At 41.0% G+C, this 17,306-nt stretch overlaps 1 protein-coding gene across 1 annotated transcript in view; it reads left to right on the top strand.

Moving 5' to 3' along the window:
- The window catches only part of TGFBR3 (transforming growth factor beta receptor 3), a 209,634-nt gene that overhangs the window by 163,098 nt on the left and 29,230 nt on the right, over positions 1-17,306 (top strand). Inside the window, exons 9-14 of the mRNA XM_047870799.1 lie at positions 4,535-4,724; positions 6,635-6,969; positions 7,375-7,527; positions 10,147-10,287; positions 10,476-10,634; positions 15,579-15,878. Coding sequence (XP_047726755.1) covers positions 4,535-4,724; positions 6,635-6,969; positions 7,375-7,527; positions 10,147-10,287; positions 10,476-10,634; positions 15,579-15,878 — 1,278 coding nt within the window. The remainder of the gene's footprint in view (positions 1-4,534; positions 4,725-6,634; positions 6,970-7,374; positions 7,528-10,146; positions 10,288-10,475; positions 10,635-15,578; positions 15,879-17,306) is intronic.

A 17,306-nucleotide genomic window follows, 5' to 3' on the forward strand; every position in this document is an offset into this window, starting at 1 on the left:
GTCCAGACTGCCATTTACAAACTGTGACCTTGGGCAAGTCCCTTAACCTCTTTAGACCCCAGTTGCCTCATTTGTGAAATTCCTGAAATGTATGAGTGTGCTTTCCAGTCAGAGTAACTGTAAAATAATGCGCACAATGGGGCCTTTCATGGTTGACAGTCCTGTAATGGCCTCATTGTCATGGTACTGAATATCAGCTCTTAATTTGGGGTTAGGTATTTAGGGAAGGTGTGGAAAATTGGGCTGACCCCAGCTCACACCGTTGTCTTTTCTTTTAGAGATAAATACATGGTATTGGCATGCCTTTTTGCTTGCTTCTAACTTCTGAGGGTGAAACACTGATGCTAGAATCACAGTAATGGGGTGGTTAGTGAAATAATATAGGAAAAGTACCCCCAGCCTACTCCCTAACTAAGCATTACTTCCATGAAGGAGATATGCTTAAGAAGTTTGTTAGTTGGTTGGCATGATAGGCAGACAGCAGCTAGTTTCCTAAAAAATTAAATGTTGAAATTTGGTAAAATAAATCTTTTTCAAATATGTTTACGGCATTAACTGTAACAGCACGTTGCACAAATTACATTGAAAGTTCAAGAAAACCCCCCCTCGTCACTTTTAAGAAGATAATTACCTTAGCATCTCTTTTGTAAGGCTCAAATTTTTGTGTATTGCCTTTTTAAAAAGTTGTGTCTGATTCCCTCTTTCAGTACCTGCATTGAAGCAATTGGAGAGGGTTTTATGTTTTCCCCATTTTGGGGGAGGGATGCCTCTGGTTTTGGTGCTGTTCATTCATGGCACCTTTAGCGTGATATGACAGTGGACAAAGCCAGTGCTCCGCTGGGGCTACCTCATGTACAAGCACTCACCAGAAGCAGCAGGCAAAGCCACAAGCATACACATCTTAATTTTAAAGTACTGTAATTGTTTCTGGTTCCTGTGGGTTTTTGTGTTTTTTTTTTTTTATAATTGTGAGAGGATCCAAATAAGCCATCCTGTGTGAGGGCGATACATTAATTTGGTGTCGAGAACAAAGCCCAGCCGCAGTTTTCTGAAGTCAGAGCTGTTTCAGTTGCTTTCCCTGGCTTGGCCAGAGGGGTGTTGGTGACCTGGGATGTCTGCAGCGTTTGCTGCCTGGCACACCAACCAAATGTTTTTAATTTCAGAATAACAAAAACAGGAAAGGGAATTATGTTTTGAAAGGCAAAAAACATACGGTACATTTTAATTCCCTGCTGGAGTTGTGTAAATGTTCTTTCGGCCCTGACCCTTCAGTGGCTCTTTCTGTACCTGAGCATGTATGTGTTCCTGGTCCATGGCAGTCCTGGAGTTCACTTTGAATGTCTTCAATTTTCATATGAGTAAGACAGACTAGAAATGAGATTGCTCATCCCAGGGCAAGATCTGTTTATATTCCTCTTTGGCTGTACTCCTGTTCCCGGCCAATTTTGGACAATGCATGACAACATTACTAAACAATTAGGTAATGTTTCATGATGTTCTTTTTTATTCTCCCAATCAGTTTCATGCTTTTTGATTTCCTAACTCCCAGTCTCAGATGTGAGTTCTGACTATGCTCTGAAGGAAAGGTACCTGCTATTAAAAAAGTATACATTCATGCTTAGAAAAGGGAAATGGTTCATAGTGGCCTTGTTTGTAGTATCTTCTTTAGAGACAGCCTGGTAGACAGGCTGTGTGCACAGGGTGAGTTCTCAGCCACGTGTGCTACTTAACTTCTGAGTGAGGGGCAGAGAGAGAGAAAGAGAGAGAGGGAGAGAGAAGGAGCAAGAGAGAAGTAGGTCTCACCCAAAGCAGGACTCGAGCTCACTGGATGTGGGGCTCAAGCTCATGAACTGTGAGATCATGACCTGAGCTGAAGTCAGATGCTTACCTGACTGAGCCACCCAGGTACCCTCCTTGTATTTTAGAGGAGAACTAAATAACATATGTAAGTCTTCTAGCATAGTGCCTGCCATAAAAAGGGAATTTATCTTCCTTCCACAGGAAACTTTTCAAAAGTTTGTCTATAGGAGCAATTAACTTCTCTAAACAAAGTGAAAACAAAATGTCTGCTGAAGGAATTATGAGGCACTTGATTGGGTAAATGTAAAGAAGAGTCCCATTAAACACAGGTGGCATGTGGGTGCCTGTAGGGGGTGGGTGCACAGGCAGAGTGCACCCTCCAAGAGCCACAAAGGGCAGTACTGTGGACAAGAACTGGAATACTAGAACTGTCCTCATTACTGTGCCCAGCTCTGGGTTTCTCTTCAGGTCCCTTATGGACCGTGCATAATCACATTTTGGAGGAACCTCCAAAACAAAAGAATAGATGGAGGAAATATTTGGTTACACTATTTCAAATGGCCTCAGCCAGCTTGTTCTTACAGAAGACATGTTTTAATCCCAGTGGGAATGGACTACATCTCTGACCAACCTCTCCCGTACCCCATCATTTCTGATGCAAGTGTGTGTTGGGCAGTGGAGGGGAAGGGGAAGAGGGAAGTGCTCAGACTCTACCTTGCTCATCATCCTTCATGAAGATGTGGCTGAAATATGGTGGTGGTATTTGGAGACCCCCTTGAACACTCCCATTTGGAGTAGCTACACCGAAGCCTTAGAAAAGCCTGGGGACTCCCTGTATCCCGAAATAGAGGGTGAGGAATTTGCTCATTGCTGGGAAGGAACCAATTTGCCAAGCCTTGCTGTTTTACAAACGTGTAGATAGATTTCTAGCCTTGTAAGTCCTGAGGCGTAATCAATATGAGTTGTACTGACAGCTCCTAGATTTAATGTGGAAAGGTGTAAACAAATCATTCCATATTGGTACAAAAAACACAGGTGGCGGTTGTGATGATAGTATTCTGGAAATATAGTATTTTCTCAGCTGTCCAACAACATGAAAGACTAGGGCAGATGAGGCCAAGTTGTGTTGTTTAGGCCAGTGTTACAACTCCCGCCAATCAAAACGACATGCTGCTTTAAAAGACTAGAAGAAGCTGCACCTAGGAAACTAAGTTTAAAGAACTACTTGGATCCTTCCTTACCTCATTTTAGTTTAGTTTTTTTTTTTTTTAACCCTTCCTTCCTCTAAGGAATTTTCTCTAAATCAGGGTAAGTGCTGGAATATTCCAAACCTGTCAAGCTGAGTTTTTCACAAATGGCTACAAAGCGTGGTTAAAGCTCTGTCTGGTTCCTTTGCATGCATTATTGTGACTGGCTGCTCTGGAAGTTTCAGATAATCACTTTGGGTCACAGAAAAAATATACTGGGGGAGATCCTTTAAGCTTTGAATTGAAAATATGTGTCCTTAGCCAATATCCCACCACCAAAGAGGCCAAGAGAACTTAGAGCCTGTGAATCTTCGATGGTTTTATAGTGGGAAAGGATTAATATTTAGTCATGTTCGGGGCACACAGAATGGGAAACAAATGGAGAATTCAGGAAAAAATGCTGCATGTATGCAGGAGAAAATAATTGGGCATGGAAGTTAAAGTGATTTTTATACGGCGTGAAAATGGCCTAATCTTCATGCTGGAAGGGCTTTCTAGTCTTGTTGGAGCAGTTGTTGAAACTACGGTGCCTTCGCTTTGGGATCTCCTCTGCATCCGTCAGCTCCTTCACTGTCTGACAAGGTCACTGCTGTAGGAGCCAGAGGATGTGGAAACTTACCATATCCTGGTTACTCAGTCCTTTCTTGGAAGGATTCCTATCACTCAGTTCTAATTTTGTAATTAATTACCAAGTGAAAGTCAGCTTACTGGTATTGCTGGATAAAATATTGGCACTTAGAGGGACAGTAACCCAAATCAATTAATTAATTTTTGGAACATAAAATCGAAGCATCTTCAGTTAATAAAATTGACAAATGAATACAATTACAGGATTGCTGAGCTGGCCATAAATTATAACTGAAATCTCAACACTGGTTGTTCCACCATATGGAATTTAATAGTTTACAAAGATGAGATGGTCTCCACAGTGAAGTAACTGCATTGTGCCTTCTTTCATTTAAATCTAGGGTGCAGAAAATAGAAGCATGGACATATTTTTGGCAGTATAACATGCACATTTTTACACTTTATACATCATTTTAAATAAAAATAAGGGAAAGTTTGGTATTATATATATAATTTAAACATTTTATATATATATACACATACATATATATATATATACATACATATATATATATATATATATATATACATACATACATATATATATATATAATTTAAACATTTAACTAACTCTGGTAACCTAGTAGGTATACTCAGTATGTAGCTACTTGTAGATCATTGGATTATTTTTATCAGCATAAGCAACCCAAATGGTAAGATCAAACAACATGAATAAATTTCTCTTAATCTGCTGTTAAAGATTTTCACATCAGTGTTCTTAGCCCAAGGAAAGTAGGGATCAAAAGAATAAATAGTTCCTTCATATACAATGTAGAATCTGTTCATTCTAGATATTGAATTTGTACTTAAAGCACTGTTTAGTTTTAGACTCACGAGTGAAATTTTGCTGTTATCTTCAGGCTCCTAACAGTATTGGCTTTGGGAAAGAGAGTGAAAGATCCATGATAACAACCAAATCAGTAAGAGATGACATTCCTTCAACCCAAGAGAATCTGTTCAAGTGGGCTTCGGACAATGGCTATAGTCCAGTAACATCATATACAGTGGCTCCTGTGGCTAATAGATTCCATCTTCGGCTTGAAAACAGTGGTAAGTATGGATTTTTTTTTTCTGTAGTAAAAATATCCCCTAAATGAGGCTTTCCAATGAGGAACTCTCATTACATCTCATATGATACTGTTTTTCTGTTGTAAATTTTGATGATTCATTTGACTGCATTTTACTATCAAGTTTAAGAGTATCTAGAATCATGATAGATTGTTTTAAAGCAACGATCTTTGGTACTTTCGTACAGATTTTTCTGTACCAAATTCTTTTGGTACAGTTGATTGCATGGTGGAGAACTTTGTTGTAGATCACATAATTCACTGTGATTACATTAAGAACAAATTAGCCTGGCTTCTTCTCTCAGAAGTGCCTGCTAATCACTGACAGCTGAGATGCAGAGCGGCTGGAACTACGGGGGAAAAGTCCTGGGTCAGACTGCATCTTACAGGACAGTAGTCACGAGGTGCTTCCTCTTTCTCACCCAGAGGGGACGCAGGAGTCATTACCCCAGTTGGATGGAGCAGAAAGTGGAATTTTAACAGGTTCTTGAGGTTTTGCCAAGCCTCTAACTAGCGAGACTCAAATCCAGAGTTTTCTGATCTCCAGACCTGTTCCTCACCCCCTGGTACTGCCGCCAAGGACCGTGCCCATAGATTGAAGGTTAGGAATACGGGCCATTTGTTCACTGTTTGAGGGCAAGTTGCTTAATTTCTGAGCCTTAGGTGGTTCCTCCTCAGTAATATGGGAGAGCAAATAGGCCCTACCTCAAAGGGTTGTTGTGAAGGTTTTTGTCAACGTACAAATTTAAAACCCTCCAAAGCTCTGGCCTCTTTTGGACCCATACAGCTGTGCTGTCTGCCATCTTTTCCCAAAAGATAGTATTGAAGGAGAGTTAATGTCCCCAGTCATGTTCACTTCCTGCTCCCACTGAGATGGATTGACCTCAGGCGTTGACTTTGAGACTGGATGGATATAAACAGTACTGGGGAAATGTCTCTTCCCTAAATTGTTGAAAATAGGACAGAACACTGAATATTGATTATATGGAAACAGGTCTTTCCCTTTGAAGGAATAAGTGTACCTAAGCAGCTTTTTCTTTTCTCCTTCAGGACTAGGCCAGGGTGCTCAAATGCCTGTTAGAATTTAGCAGGCAAAAAGGAGGTAGCAAATACTATTTCAAGAAATCCCTGAAGAATGTATTCTAAAGAATCTCTAGATTCAAGGGAAGTATTACAATGGCACTTGAAAATATTATTGTCCCAATAACTTATTCAAATCATGTATTTTTTTAAAGTTTATTTATTTATTTTGAGAGAGAGAGAGAGAGAGCAAGCTGGGGAGGGGCAAAGAGAGGGAGAAAGAGAATCCACACTTTTAGCACAGATCCTGACTTGGGGCTCGAACTCACAAACCATGACCTGAGCTGAAATCAAGAGTTAGATGCTTAACCCACTGAGCCACCCAGGCGCTCCTCAAATAATGGATTTTTATATCTTACAGGGCCTTAGAAATTATCTAGTCCATGGTTCTCAACCTTGGCTGTATGTTGGAATCATACAGGGAGCTTTAAAACATATTAATGATTGGATACCTCTCCATAAAGTCTGATTTTAATTGACCTGGGGCACAGCCTGGGTATAGGGAATTTTTTTCAATCTCCCCAAATAATTTTAATATAGAGGACTAATGATCTAATCCAACCTCTTAATTTTAAAAATTAGAAAACTAAGACACAGAGAAGTAAGCCACTGGCCCAGAGACACTCAGTCAGTTAGAAAGAACACCAGGACTGGAATTCAGGTTTCCAGACTCCTTGTCTCCTTTACACATTGCTTGATAAGAGTAATTTTACACACACCCATTCTGTGCCAGTTCCTCTTGTACTTGCCTCTAATGATGATGACTGTGGCCTGGCATCAAATGCTGACAATGTTGCCTTCTGTCACCACCAGAGGAAATGAGAGATGAGGAAGTCCATACCATCCCTCCTGAGCTACGGATCCTGCTGGACCCTGGCAGTCTGCCTGCCCTGGAGAACCCACCCATCCGGGGAGGGGGAGGCCAAAATGGAGGTTTCCCCTTTCCTATCCCCGATATCTCCAGGAGAGGCCAGATGGAAAGAGGAGAAGATGGGATCCCCCAGCCGAGGGACCCTATCGTCCCCAGCTTGCGGCTGTTTCCTGGTCCCGAAGAGCCCAAGGAGGTGCAAGAGAATGTGGATATTTCCCTGTCAGTCAAATGTGACAGTGAAAAGATGGTCGTATCTGTAGAAAAAGAGTCTTTTCAGGTCAGTGCAATTTCTTAAAGGAGAGAAGAGAAAGCCACCTCCCTCCCCATCTTGCCCCAGTATGTGTTAGTTATTTCCCTCTAGCTCTTTCACTTTTGAACTCTGGGGACCTGATACTGTTTTCTCAGTTGGATGGGCTTACTTCCCCTTGGCTGTGTTTCTTACCCGGGTCCTGTTATTCTCAGTTAAAGGGGGTTCCAGATCCTTGTGTGTCAATATTTTGCTATTGAATTTCCAAGGCCAACAAACACAATCCTTGGTAGGCTGGGAAGAGGTAAGGGGGGAGGGGGAAGGCAGGCCTCCAGCAACCAATACCATATGGGAAGACCAGGAAAAACACGTTCCTTGTGTGCTGCAGAACTGCTTGTGGGCCCCCCCTTATGTCTTTGGTGGTGGTTGTTTCAGGCCAACAACTACTCGGGGATGGAGCTCACTCTGTTGGATCCTACCTGCAAGGCCAAGATGAATGGTACCCACTTCATTTTGGAGTCTCCCTTGAGTGGCTGTGGTACTTGGCACCGGCGGTCAGCCCCGGATGGAGTGATTTATTATAACTCTGTAAGTGTTCCCCAAAACAAAGCTTGGCCCTTTGCCAGATCCCTTTCCGGGTGTTTCCTTAAAATTAGCCTTAAGATTTCTATGAAAATGTGCAGGGGCATATACCCTAGGCCTAAAAAAGCCAAGTGTCAGTTCTCAACAAATTGGGTGTCCTTTGACCTTGAGTCGACACAGCTGAGCTAGCCAGCTCCATGGTCTCTGTGGCCTCATTTCAGTCTTGTCCAGAGGTAGGAGGACTTCTCCCTTCCTCGTGAACAAAATAATCAAGAGAAATCCAAAAATGGCCCTCAAGAAATTATTATTAAGTATTATTATTAAGTATTATTATTAAGTATTAAGTATTCTCCAACTTGAAGAAAAGAGATTAAATTGAAAAAAATCCCCTACTTTTGAAGTTCCCCAGAGAAAGATTCCACAGATTCCCCCAATGATTATCCACTATAGTAGCTATCCTGCACTTTTCAGAAATCATTCTTGTCAGTTCATTCATCTGAATCTTTTTTTTTTTTTTTCAGATGAAGCCTATTCTTGCAGAAATAGACACTAGGTAGTAAATATTAAAAAAATTTGAAACATGAAATTTCAAAAGAACTTTATAGTATTAATTTTGCAGTTCAGGTTATACTTTTGATGGTAAAAATAAGGCTCAAAAATCCGTGTCTGGCTTTGACATGATGTGTGTGTCTATGCTCCCAGCACCTACTCCAGCTTTGCCACGGGCTGGGGAGGGCATGACTCTCATTCACATTCGTCCCACTGCCCTTTGGTAGATACCCTTGACCCATCCAGAGGAAAGACTGGAGATCAGGTGCTCTGTCACTGTGGCTCATGTGAGGACTGACTCTATGGGCCCAAGTTTATTATTCTTCAGACTTAGAGTGTTTGAGCTGGAAAGAACCTTAAGATGCTCTCATTCAACTTCCTCATTTCACAGGTGAGGAATTTGAACTCCCGGGAGTTAAGAGACTTGCTTAGATTTGAGGAACTAGTTAACGGCAGAGCCAGGACTGAATCCAGCTTCCTGACCTCTCATCCACTAATCTTTCCCTGACACAAGGCTGGCCCAACTAATCTCCCTTTGTTCCTGGAATAATTTATTAACCTTTGACCTCTATGATGAACACACCCCTGCCAATTCCAACATTAATTTTTGTATATTACCCAGTTTTTCCAGATATAATGAATAGCATATAGTACTGACATACTTGATTTTGGAATTTTAAATTTACGTCTAAATTAACACCAATAGAGGCTCTGGTTATCTGTTAAGTAAAAATAATATCATTTTCCTCAGAAGAAAAAGGTATATCCCAAGCCCTTAAAATCTCTTTCTTCTCGTGTGTGCGCCTGTGTGTGTGTCTGTGTATTTGTGTGTATATTATGATGATAATACCTAGGGTAAGAAATGTCCTAGGTACTTGCTTCAGGTACATCAGTACTTTCTTGTGAGGAACCGGTAAATGGAGAGGTGGTTTTTCTACATTCTCTTCCCTTTAGTGAATATTTTAGGTGTTCGTTCCAGTGATAACTATTTGTAGCAATTTCCAGACTTACTATATACTTTTGTTTTGCAACATATTCAGAAATTAGGCACATGACACGAAATCAGACCAAAAAATATGACTATTCTATATACACAAAAAAATTAGGATTTTATTTATGGAGTCACAGTCCTCAGGTGAATTTTTCATGTTATCTAGAACTGACCTAGGAATAATCATCTCAACTAACATTAGGATAGACTATCATAGAATAAAACAGGATTCTTTCCTCCATCTGTATACCATACAGAAAGATACGGGGGAGGAAATAAGGAAAAGGTAGAGGAGTACAGAGATAAGATGAGGAGAGGCTGGCATAATAGTAAACATTAGGTACTTTGTTTCCAACTCAAACTTGATAGAAATCTCAATGGATACAAATTAGCCAGCTCTTAATATTTCTTAGAATTTTTGATGTAAAGAGAAGTCCCTTAAGGAGAAGGCCCCTTCCCCTACAGGCTGGCCTGCTGACAACCCCATTCAACCTTATTCCAGTGCCTAGTGTTTTCCTACTGTTTGAAACAAGTTTTATTCTTTCACCAGGAAAGATGCATACTTTAGTCAAGTTTTAATTTGAATGTACTTTGGGTTCCTCTTTATTTTTATCTCTTTGAAGATAAAATCCTGAAACACTTGGAGGTTTTTCTTATTTTGAGAGAGAGAGATGGGGGGCACAAGTGAGCAAGGCCAAAGAGAAAGAAAATCCTATGAGGAGCAGAGAGAGAGAGAGAGAAGGAGGGAGGGAGGGAGGGAGGGAGGGAGAGAGAGAGAGAGAGAGAGAGAGAGAGAGAGAAGTGGGGCTCACCTGGGGCTCATATTTTTACCCAAAGCAGGGTTCATGTTCACCCCATGTAGGACTCAGATTCACCAACTGTGAGATCATGACCTGAGCCAAAGTCAGATGCTTAATGATGAAGCCACGGAGCCACGACCCAGCCGCCACTCAGGAGCCCTGTTTTGTTTTAAGTCAGGTTTTCAGTTTGCAACTGAATTATTACATTGGTGTTGGTGTGAGATAGAACCAGATCATGTGACTGGGTGTTTCAATGACCATGTCTGCGCTTTCTTTGCCTTTTAGATTGTGATGCAGGTTCCATCACCTGGGGATAGTAGCGGCTGGCTAGATGGTTATGAAGATCTGGAGTCAGGTGATCATGGATTTCCGGGGGATATGGATGAAGGAGACACTTCCTTCTTCAGCCGGCCTGAAATTGTGGTGGTATGTGTTTGTTTGTAGTAAGTAGTTTGTGAGAATGTTGTCCTTTTGGTCGGCTTTAATTAGGGACCTTTGGGAGTGGGGGGGCAGGGATTAGATGTTAAAGGCCAAAGGTTATAAAGGTCTAGGGTGTTCATCCTTCATTTGACTCTGATTTATCTCTGTTTTGTTTGTTTGTTTGTTTTCACTAGTTTAACTGCAGTCTGCGGCGAGTGAGGAATCACAGCGGCTTCCAGGACCCACTCCACAGGAATGTCACTTTCAACATGGAGCTCTATAACACTGACCTCTTTCTCGTGCCCTCTCAGGGGGTCTTCTCTGTGGCAGAGAACGGACACATTTATGTTGAGGTATGCTACTTATGAACATTAACTAGCCTTGGGCTTTTAGGTCAGGGCTGAATTATAGTAGCTCCTGGGGCAGACCTCATCGTGTTCTTCCCCACACCCCTTAACCAGTTCTGGGTAAGGGCTTGGCTCAGAAAATGCATCCAGGTTGATTTCTTTCTTTTTTTCGTATTTATATATTTTTGAGAGAGACAGAGACAGAACATGAGCAGGGGGAGGAGCAGAATGAGAGGGAGACACAGAATCCAAAGCAGGCTCCAGGCTCTGAGCTGTCAGCACAGAGCCTGACGCAGGGCCTGAACTCACGAGCTGTGAAATCATGACCAGGGCCAAAGTCAAATGTTTAACCAACTGAGTCACCCAGGCGCCCTGCATCCAGGTTGATATCTGACCAAAGCAAGACATTTCAGGATTTGCTACATGGAGAGAGTGTTTTACAGATGAATGTTTTTTTTGTTTTTGTTTTTGTTTTTTTAATCAGCAGTGTGAATTCTAATAAAGTCCTGTTCTTGCTTTGTCCTTAGTATTTTTGGAACAGGAGTTCAGTATTTGCACTGTTAGAGTTAACCAGGAAGATTTCACACCACTGCTTTTTTTTTTTTAATTGTTTTAATGTTTATTTATTTTTGAGAGAGAGAGAGAGAGACAGAGTGACAGAGTGTGAACAGGAGAGGAGCAGAGAGAGAGAGAGAGAGAAACACAGAATCCGAAGCAGCCTCCAGGCTCTAGGCATTAGCACAGAGCCTGATGCAGGGCTCAAACCCACAAACCGCAAGATCATGACCTGAGCTGAAGTTGGATGCTTAACCAACTGAGCCACCCAGACGCCCCTCACATCACCTCTTATATCATCTTTTAAATTGAACACACCTCAGTGAAATGCTGTGCGCTTCCATATCTCATGAAAATTGGGTTTTTTTAGATCATTATCTAAATGTGTCTATAAATGTATGAAACTATTTTGTATACATAATGGTAATTATTATGTATAGCATATATCTGTGGAATAACTATGAAAATATTAGGTAGTGGTGGGAATAATGAAATAATAACAGCTAACATTATTGCAGATTTATTTTGTGCCAAACTCAGGTTATAAGTGTTATAGTAATTGACTCTTCAAAGCAGTCCGATGAGACAAGACTACTGATATCCCCATTTTAGGGATGAGGAAATTAAGGTACAAACTTGTCTACAATCACGTAGTCAGTAACTAATTCATACTCAGGTTGTCTGGCTCCAGAGCCCATAATGTTATCTACTAGATGCTACTATCATTTATCCTCAAAGGGTCACTTAAAGGGGAAGAAAATGTAACCCTCTCACCAGTGCAAATATCCAGGTTCATGGATTAGATTCTAGAAAAGGATAAATATCTCTGTGGCCTCAGAACACCTGCTGGTCTTACAAGAACATCATCCTCTGATGAGCTAGTTTTGGTGCTAAACTGCAAGCTGGTGTTCTGCTTCACTGTGAGAGGATTGAGAAGCTTACAGGGTGGAAATGGGGTACTTTGACACATTGAAAGTGACTTCAGAGCACATATTTCTATTTCAGAAAGACAAAGAACTCTCACCTTTGTCCTCATTCTGGGATGGAGCCCACTGGCTCTAGACGTTTTCCTGGATCTCTCCTCCTTTTTGATTCCTTATTCTGAGAGGTCTTCTCTTTTTTGGGGGTATACCTTTTTTCTCCACTGGGGAAAATATACTGCTTTCTACATGCTGTTCCTAATTATAGATCTCTTCTTATCCAAGATCATTTTTTTCTTCTTGCGTTTCTGCCTGCATAGTCCACATGCGCAGTTGGTCAGTGACCCTCTGCTGTGCCCTGGATTTTAGGGGCCCTGCTTAACTGCAGTTTGTTCTTTTTCAAACGTGTGCCTGCTCTGCTGACCTACGGCTTTGCTGCCGTATACTCATCAGTGGCCAGTCTTCCTCCTGTATCCTACCCTGGACCTTTTGGTTTTTCTCCCCAGTCCACCTAATGCTGGCTTACTTGAAATGCTTTTTTTTTCTTACTTTCACATTTATATCTTTTCATATACTGACTATATTTTCATCCTCTTTTTAAAAAAATTTTTTTAAGTTTGTTTATGAGAGAGAGATGGAAGGAGAGAGAGAGAGAGAGAGAGAACAAGTGGGGGAAGGGCAGAGAGAATCTGAAGCAGCTCCAGGTTCTGGGCTGTCAGCACAGATCCCGACGCGGGGCTCAAATTCGTAAACCCTGAGATCATGACCTGAGCTGAAGTTGGATGCTAAACTGACTGAGCCACCCAGGCACCCCTTCTTCTTCTTCTTCTTCTTTTTTTTTTTTTTTAATTTGAGTTAGTTAACATACAGTGTAGTCTTGGCTTCAGAAGTAGAACCCAGTGATCCATCTCTTATATGTAACACCCAGTGCTCATCCTAACAAGTGCCCTCCTTATGCCCACCACCCATTTAACCCATCCCTCTACCCACCTCCCCTCCAGCAGCCCTCAGTTTGTTCTCTGTATTTAAGAGTCTCTTATGGTTTGTCTCCCTCTCTGCTTTTACCTTATTTTTCCTTCCCTTCCCCTGTGTTCATCTGTTAAGTTTCTCAAATTCCTCATATGGGTGAAATCATACGATCTCTTTCTCTGACAGAGTTACTTTGCTTAGCATAATATACTCTGGTTCCATCCACATTGTTGCAAATGGCAAGATTTCATTCTTTTTCTCTGGGTAGTATTCCATTGAGTGTGTGTGTGTGTGTGTGTGTGTGTGTGTGTGTGTGTGTACAAGGTACCACATCTTCTTTGTCCATTCATAAGTCTGTGGACATTTGGACTTTTGCATAATTTGGCTATTGTTGATACCACTGCTTAAACATTGGGGTACATGTGCCCCTTCGACTCAGCAAATGACAGCTTTTCTGTTAGTTCATTTTTCTTGGGGGCATTAAAAAGAACTGTTTATAACCTCCAAATTTTACATCTAGAATAGAACTACTAATTATAGCTGGCATTTATTGAGTAGCTGAGAACTGGTGTTTGTGTGTAATTGTGACTTTACACATGCTCACAATAACTGTTTCTGGTAGGTATTGGTGCCCTTATTCTGTGTGGGAGGAAACTGAGACTCAGAGTTCACAGGGCACAAGTCACAGAGCACGCAATTTCCTGAGGCTCATCTGCTCATCTCCCTCCAAGGCCTGTAGTCCTTCTACCACTCATTTCCAGGCCATTTTAGAGTAAAAGACTTACCATGGTTTTTCCTCCAAAACAACTTTTTGGGATACCTTCGACTTTGTGCTACTATGTACTTTCTTTGAGATTAGAGGAAAGATTTGCATTTCTTCTTCTGTCTGCATTTTTGCATTGTGGGTTCTGACTTCATGTTAAAGGCCACTTTTTAGTAATAGGATATATGTAATTTTCCATCTTTCCAAGATATCTTATTTTTTTAGAAATATTGCCAAAACAATGATCTGTGAATATTTATAGACTACCAACCATTATTTCCTAGAAAGATTTCTGACTAGGTGATTTCCCAAGGCCACATCTTGGGTTTGGTTGAATTGACCCTGTGGCTACCATGAAGTACTTTAGAGAAAATGGACTTGAGGTCAGAAGGCCTGGGTTTTAAGCCCTGGTTTTATCCAGTGCTTGCAAAGTGGGGTTTTGAATGAGTCATCCATCCTGGATGCTGTTTCTCCTCCATTTATAAAATGGAGATGAAAATATTTATCTCACAAGATTGTTCAGAGGGATTGAGCTTTAAGGCCCAACAAAGTGACATGATCACAATCATCTTCACTGTTGAGTGTCTTGTAGTTAACCACGTAGGGAGATTTCAAAATACTGCTGTGCCCTATGCGATGTCAGGGATTTCCCCTGGGTTCCCAGAATGGAAAGTGCGTTTATATCTCCACGCCTTTTGAAAGGATTCTGGGGCTATTGGCTTATGATTAAGGACTAACTTTATTTCTAAAGTGTTTAAGTTTATTTTGACCCTAAGTTTAGTAAAGGAATGAGGCATGAGGGGAAAGGCAGTTCACACAGTATCCATGTGTCACCAAATGGAGAATCCACTCTGGTCCGAGGATTTTAGCTGAGTTCAGGATAGTTGAGGTTTGAATTCTGTTTACACTTGGCCAAACACCACTTCCTGTTTCTAAAGAAAAGAACCTTAACAAGGTTTGGACGTAGCCCATACAAATGTTTTGTAAGAGGGAAGTATAATGAGTTGGAAACGTTTCCAGATTAGATTTCCCTTAAAATACCCTTGGGCTTAAAGAGCGAAGGGAGAGTACTTGGCAAGGCCTATTTTGGACCTGTGAGCAGCTAGGACACTTTGCCAGGCTCGTGATCGCCACCAGATTGCACGGTTCCTGAACCAAACTGGGCCAGCTCTGCCTGCTCACTAGGAAGCAGGACTTTAGATGAATCTGTAGCTTTATTGCAATGTTTTAGGCTCATTCTGACTTGCTGCAGTTTAGAAGTTCAGTCCTCTCTGCCTAGGTTAAATAGATTTTGCTCTGTTTTTGAGCAATTTCAAAAAATAGCTTGTGCTACAGGTGGTATGCTACTAAGACATGATACAGTATTATGACATCAGGGATTTTGCCTGTTGGTGTTTGTTTATTTTGGAAAATCCATTTTAGGTGCGCGCTGTGCTTTTATTTTTATTTCCCAGAGGACTTAGGGGAGGTTGACAAGATTTATTCATCTTGTGTTGGAATCTTCCAGACTGACATTGGAACCAAATAATTCACCATAATCATCCATATCAAGTTTAAATGGGAGACGTCTTTTTTCAATGAGTATATATTACTTTTGTAATTAGAAAGAAGACTGTATAAGTACACTATGAAAATAAAGCAGGGTCCCTCATCAGAAGCACTATGTTGATATGTTACCCTTGTGTAATAGAGTAAAAGAGACATGCCAACTTGCTTCTGATTGGTCTTTCTGTTCTTTTGTAGGTGTCTGTTACTAAGGCTGACCAAGAATTGGGCTTTGCCATCCAAACGTGCTTTATCTCTCCATATTCAAACCCGGATAGGATGTCTGATTACACTATCATTGAAAACATTTGTCCTAAAGATGAATCTGTGAAATTCTACAATCCAAAGAGGGTGCACTTTCCTATTCCCCAAGCTGAGATGGATAAGAAGCGATTCAGCTTTGTGTTTAAGTCCATTTTCAACACCTCACTGCTCTTTCTACAGTGTGAGCTCACACTGTGTACCAAGAAAGAAAAGGACCCCCAGAAGTTACCTAAGGTGAGTAGGCCTTCATCCATCTGTATGCTATTTCGACATTTTTAGGTGAGGCAGTGACCTACCGGAGAAGTTTAATCACGAGTTATTGCAGGTTGAGGTTTTTGGTTTGGGAACTGCCCAATTGAAGTAATAAAATCTGTGTTAGCAGGGAACCGTGAGTTTTATGGAGTCTTAGAGAATAAATCCTGACAGTATGACTTCTTTTTTTCCATGCATGCTACTTAGTAGTATCTTACAAATGATAAATCAAGACTGTTTTCCATTGAGGGAGAGGTCTGGCTTTATCTTTGCTATTCAGATAGCGTGCAGTGCCAAAAGTACAGAGCCGAAAGGACAAGTTCAGTGTGAGGATTAATTTTTCCAGGTCCCGCTGAGACTTGTATTGCAATTGTTTTTTGACCTTCTCTGTGTGAATTATAAGGTTGACTTGTCTCAAGAGGACCTCTAAGGGAAACTAACAAATATTTTAATTTTTCTCAGCTTCATACTGGTTCATCATGTTTACCTTATGTCACTCCCCATATTGAACCAGTACATTCTGTTGCCACAACAGACATCAGAACATTTTGACCTTGTTGGAATGGCTGCGTAGGAGGGATCTGCAAGGTTAATTACAAACCCTCATTAGTTGGGCCTTGTGCAAGAAGGGTGTCTCTGCCACAGTTTTGTTTCTGTGATCTTCCATAGTTATGTATAATTCCTTACATGCATTTCATCTGTAGAAATCTCACACAGTGTCAGCTGACTTATAAAACTTTTGTAGTCACATATAAATCAGTGTCTAAAACTAATAATTGATTGGTATCATTAATAGTTTATGTGTGGAATTCTCTCTTAATACATAGGTAGATATAGAGGGAGGAGGAACAATTAAATCATTATTACTGGATAAATTAAATAATTATTACTGGATAAATGCTTTACACTGTTATATTCCCCTGGGCATCCATTTCTCCGATAACATCAGAGAACATTTTATAATACATATGAAAATGTAGCAAATCTGGTCATGATCATTTGGGAGCATGAATACATAAGATGATTTAGACTATGTTCTTTAGGTTGCTTTTGGAAACATTGATGCCTTAGCCTTGTGGGCATTCACCTCCCAGTGGCCATTTGTGGACTTGTGGTATAGAAGCATGGGAAAACTTAATGCTTGGCTGTGACACACAGCTGGTCCCTGCAGCTGGTGGAAGACTTGTAGAAGTTTGGGATCTAGGAGGGGAGGCCTGGCAGTTACTAGGCGTCTTTATTGAAGGCTTTGGTTATTACCTCTCGCTGAGCCTGGCCTGGCATAGTCCATAGCATATCATTCTGTGAAAATTAATCCCAGTACTTCATTGCAGAGAATTCTAAGGAGAGTTCTAAGGCCCAGCAGATGACATGGGATGTGACCCCAAACCTAAAGTCTCTATTTACGCCCAA

The sequence above is a fragment of the Prionailurus viverrinus genome, chromosome C1 (assembly GCF_022837055.1).
Source record: "Prionailurus viverrinus isolate Anna chromosome C1, UM_Priviv_1.0, whole genome shotgun sequence".
Lineage (NCBI taxonomy): Eukaryota > Metazoa > Chordata > Mammalia > Carnivora > Felidae > Prionailurus > Prionailurus viverrinus.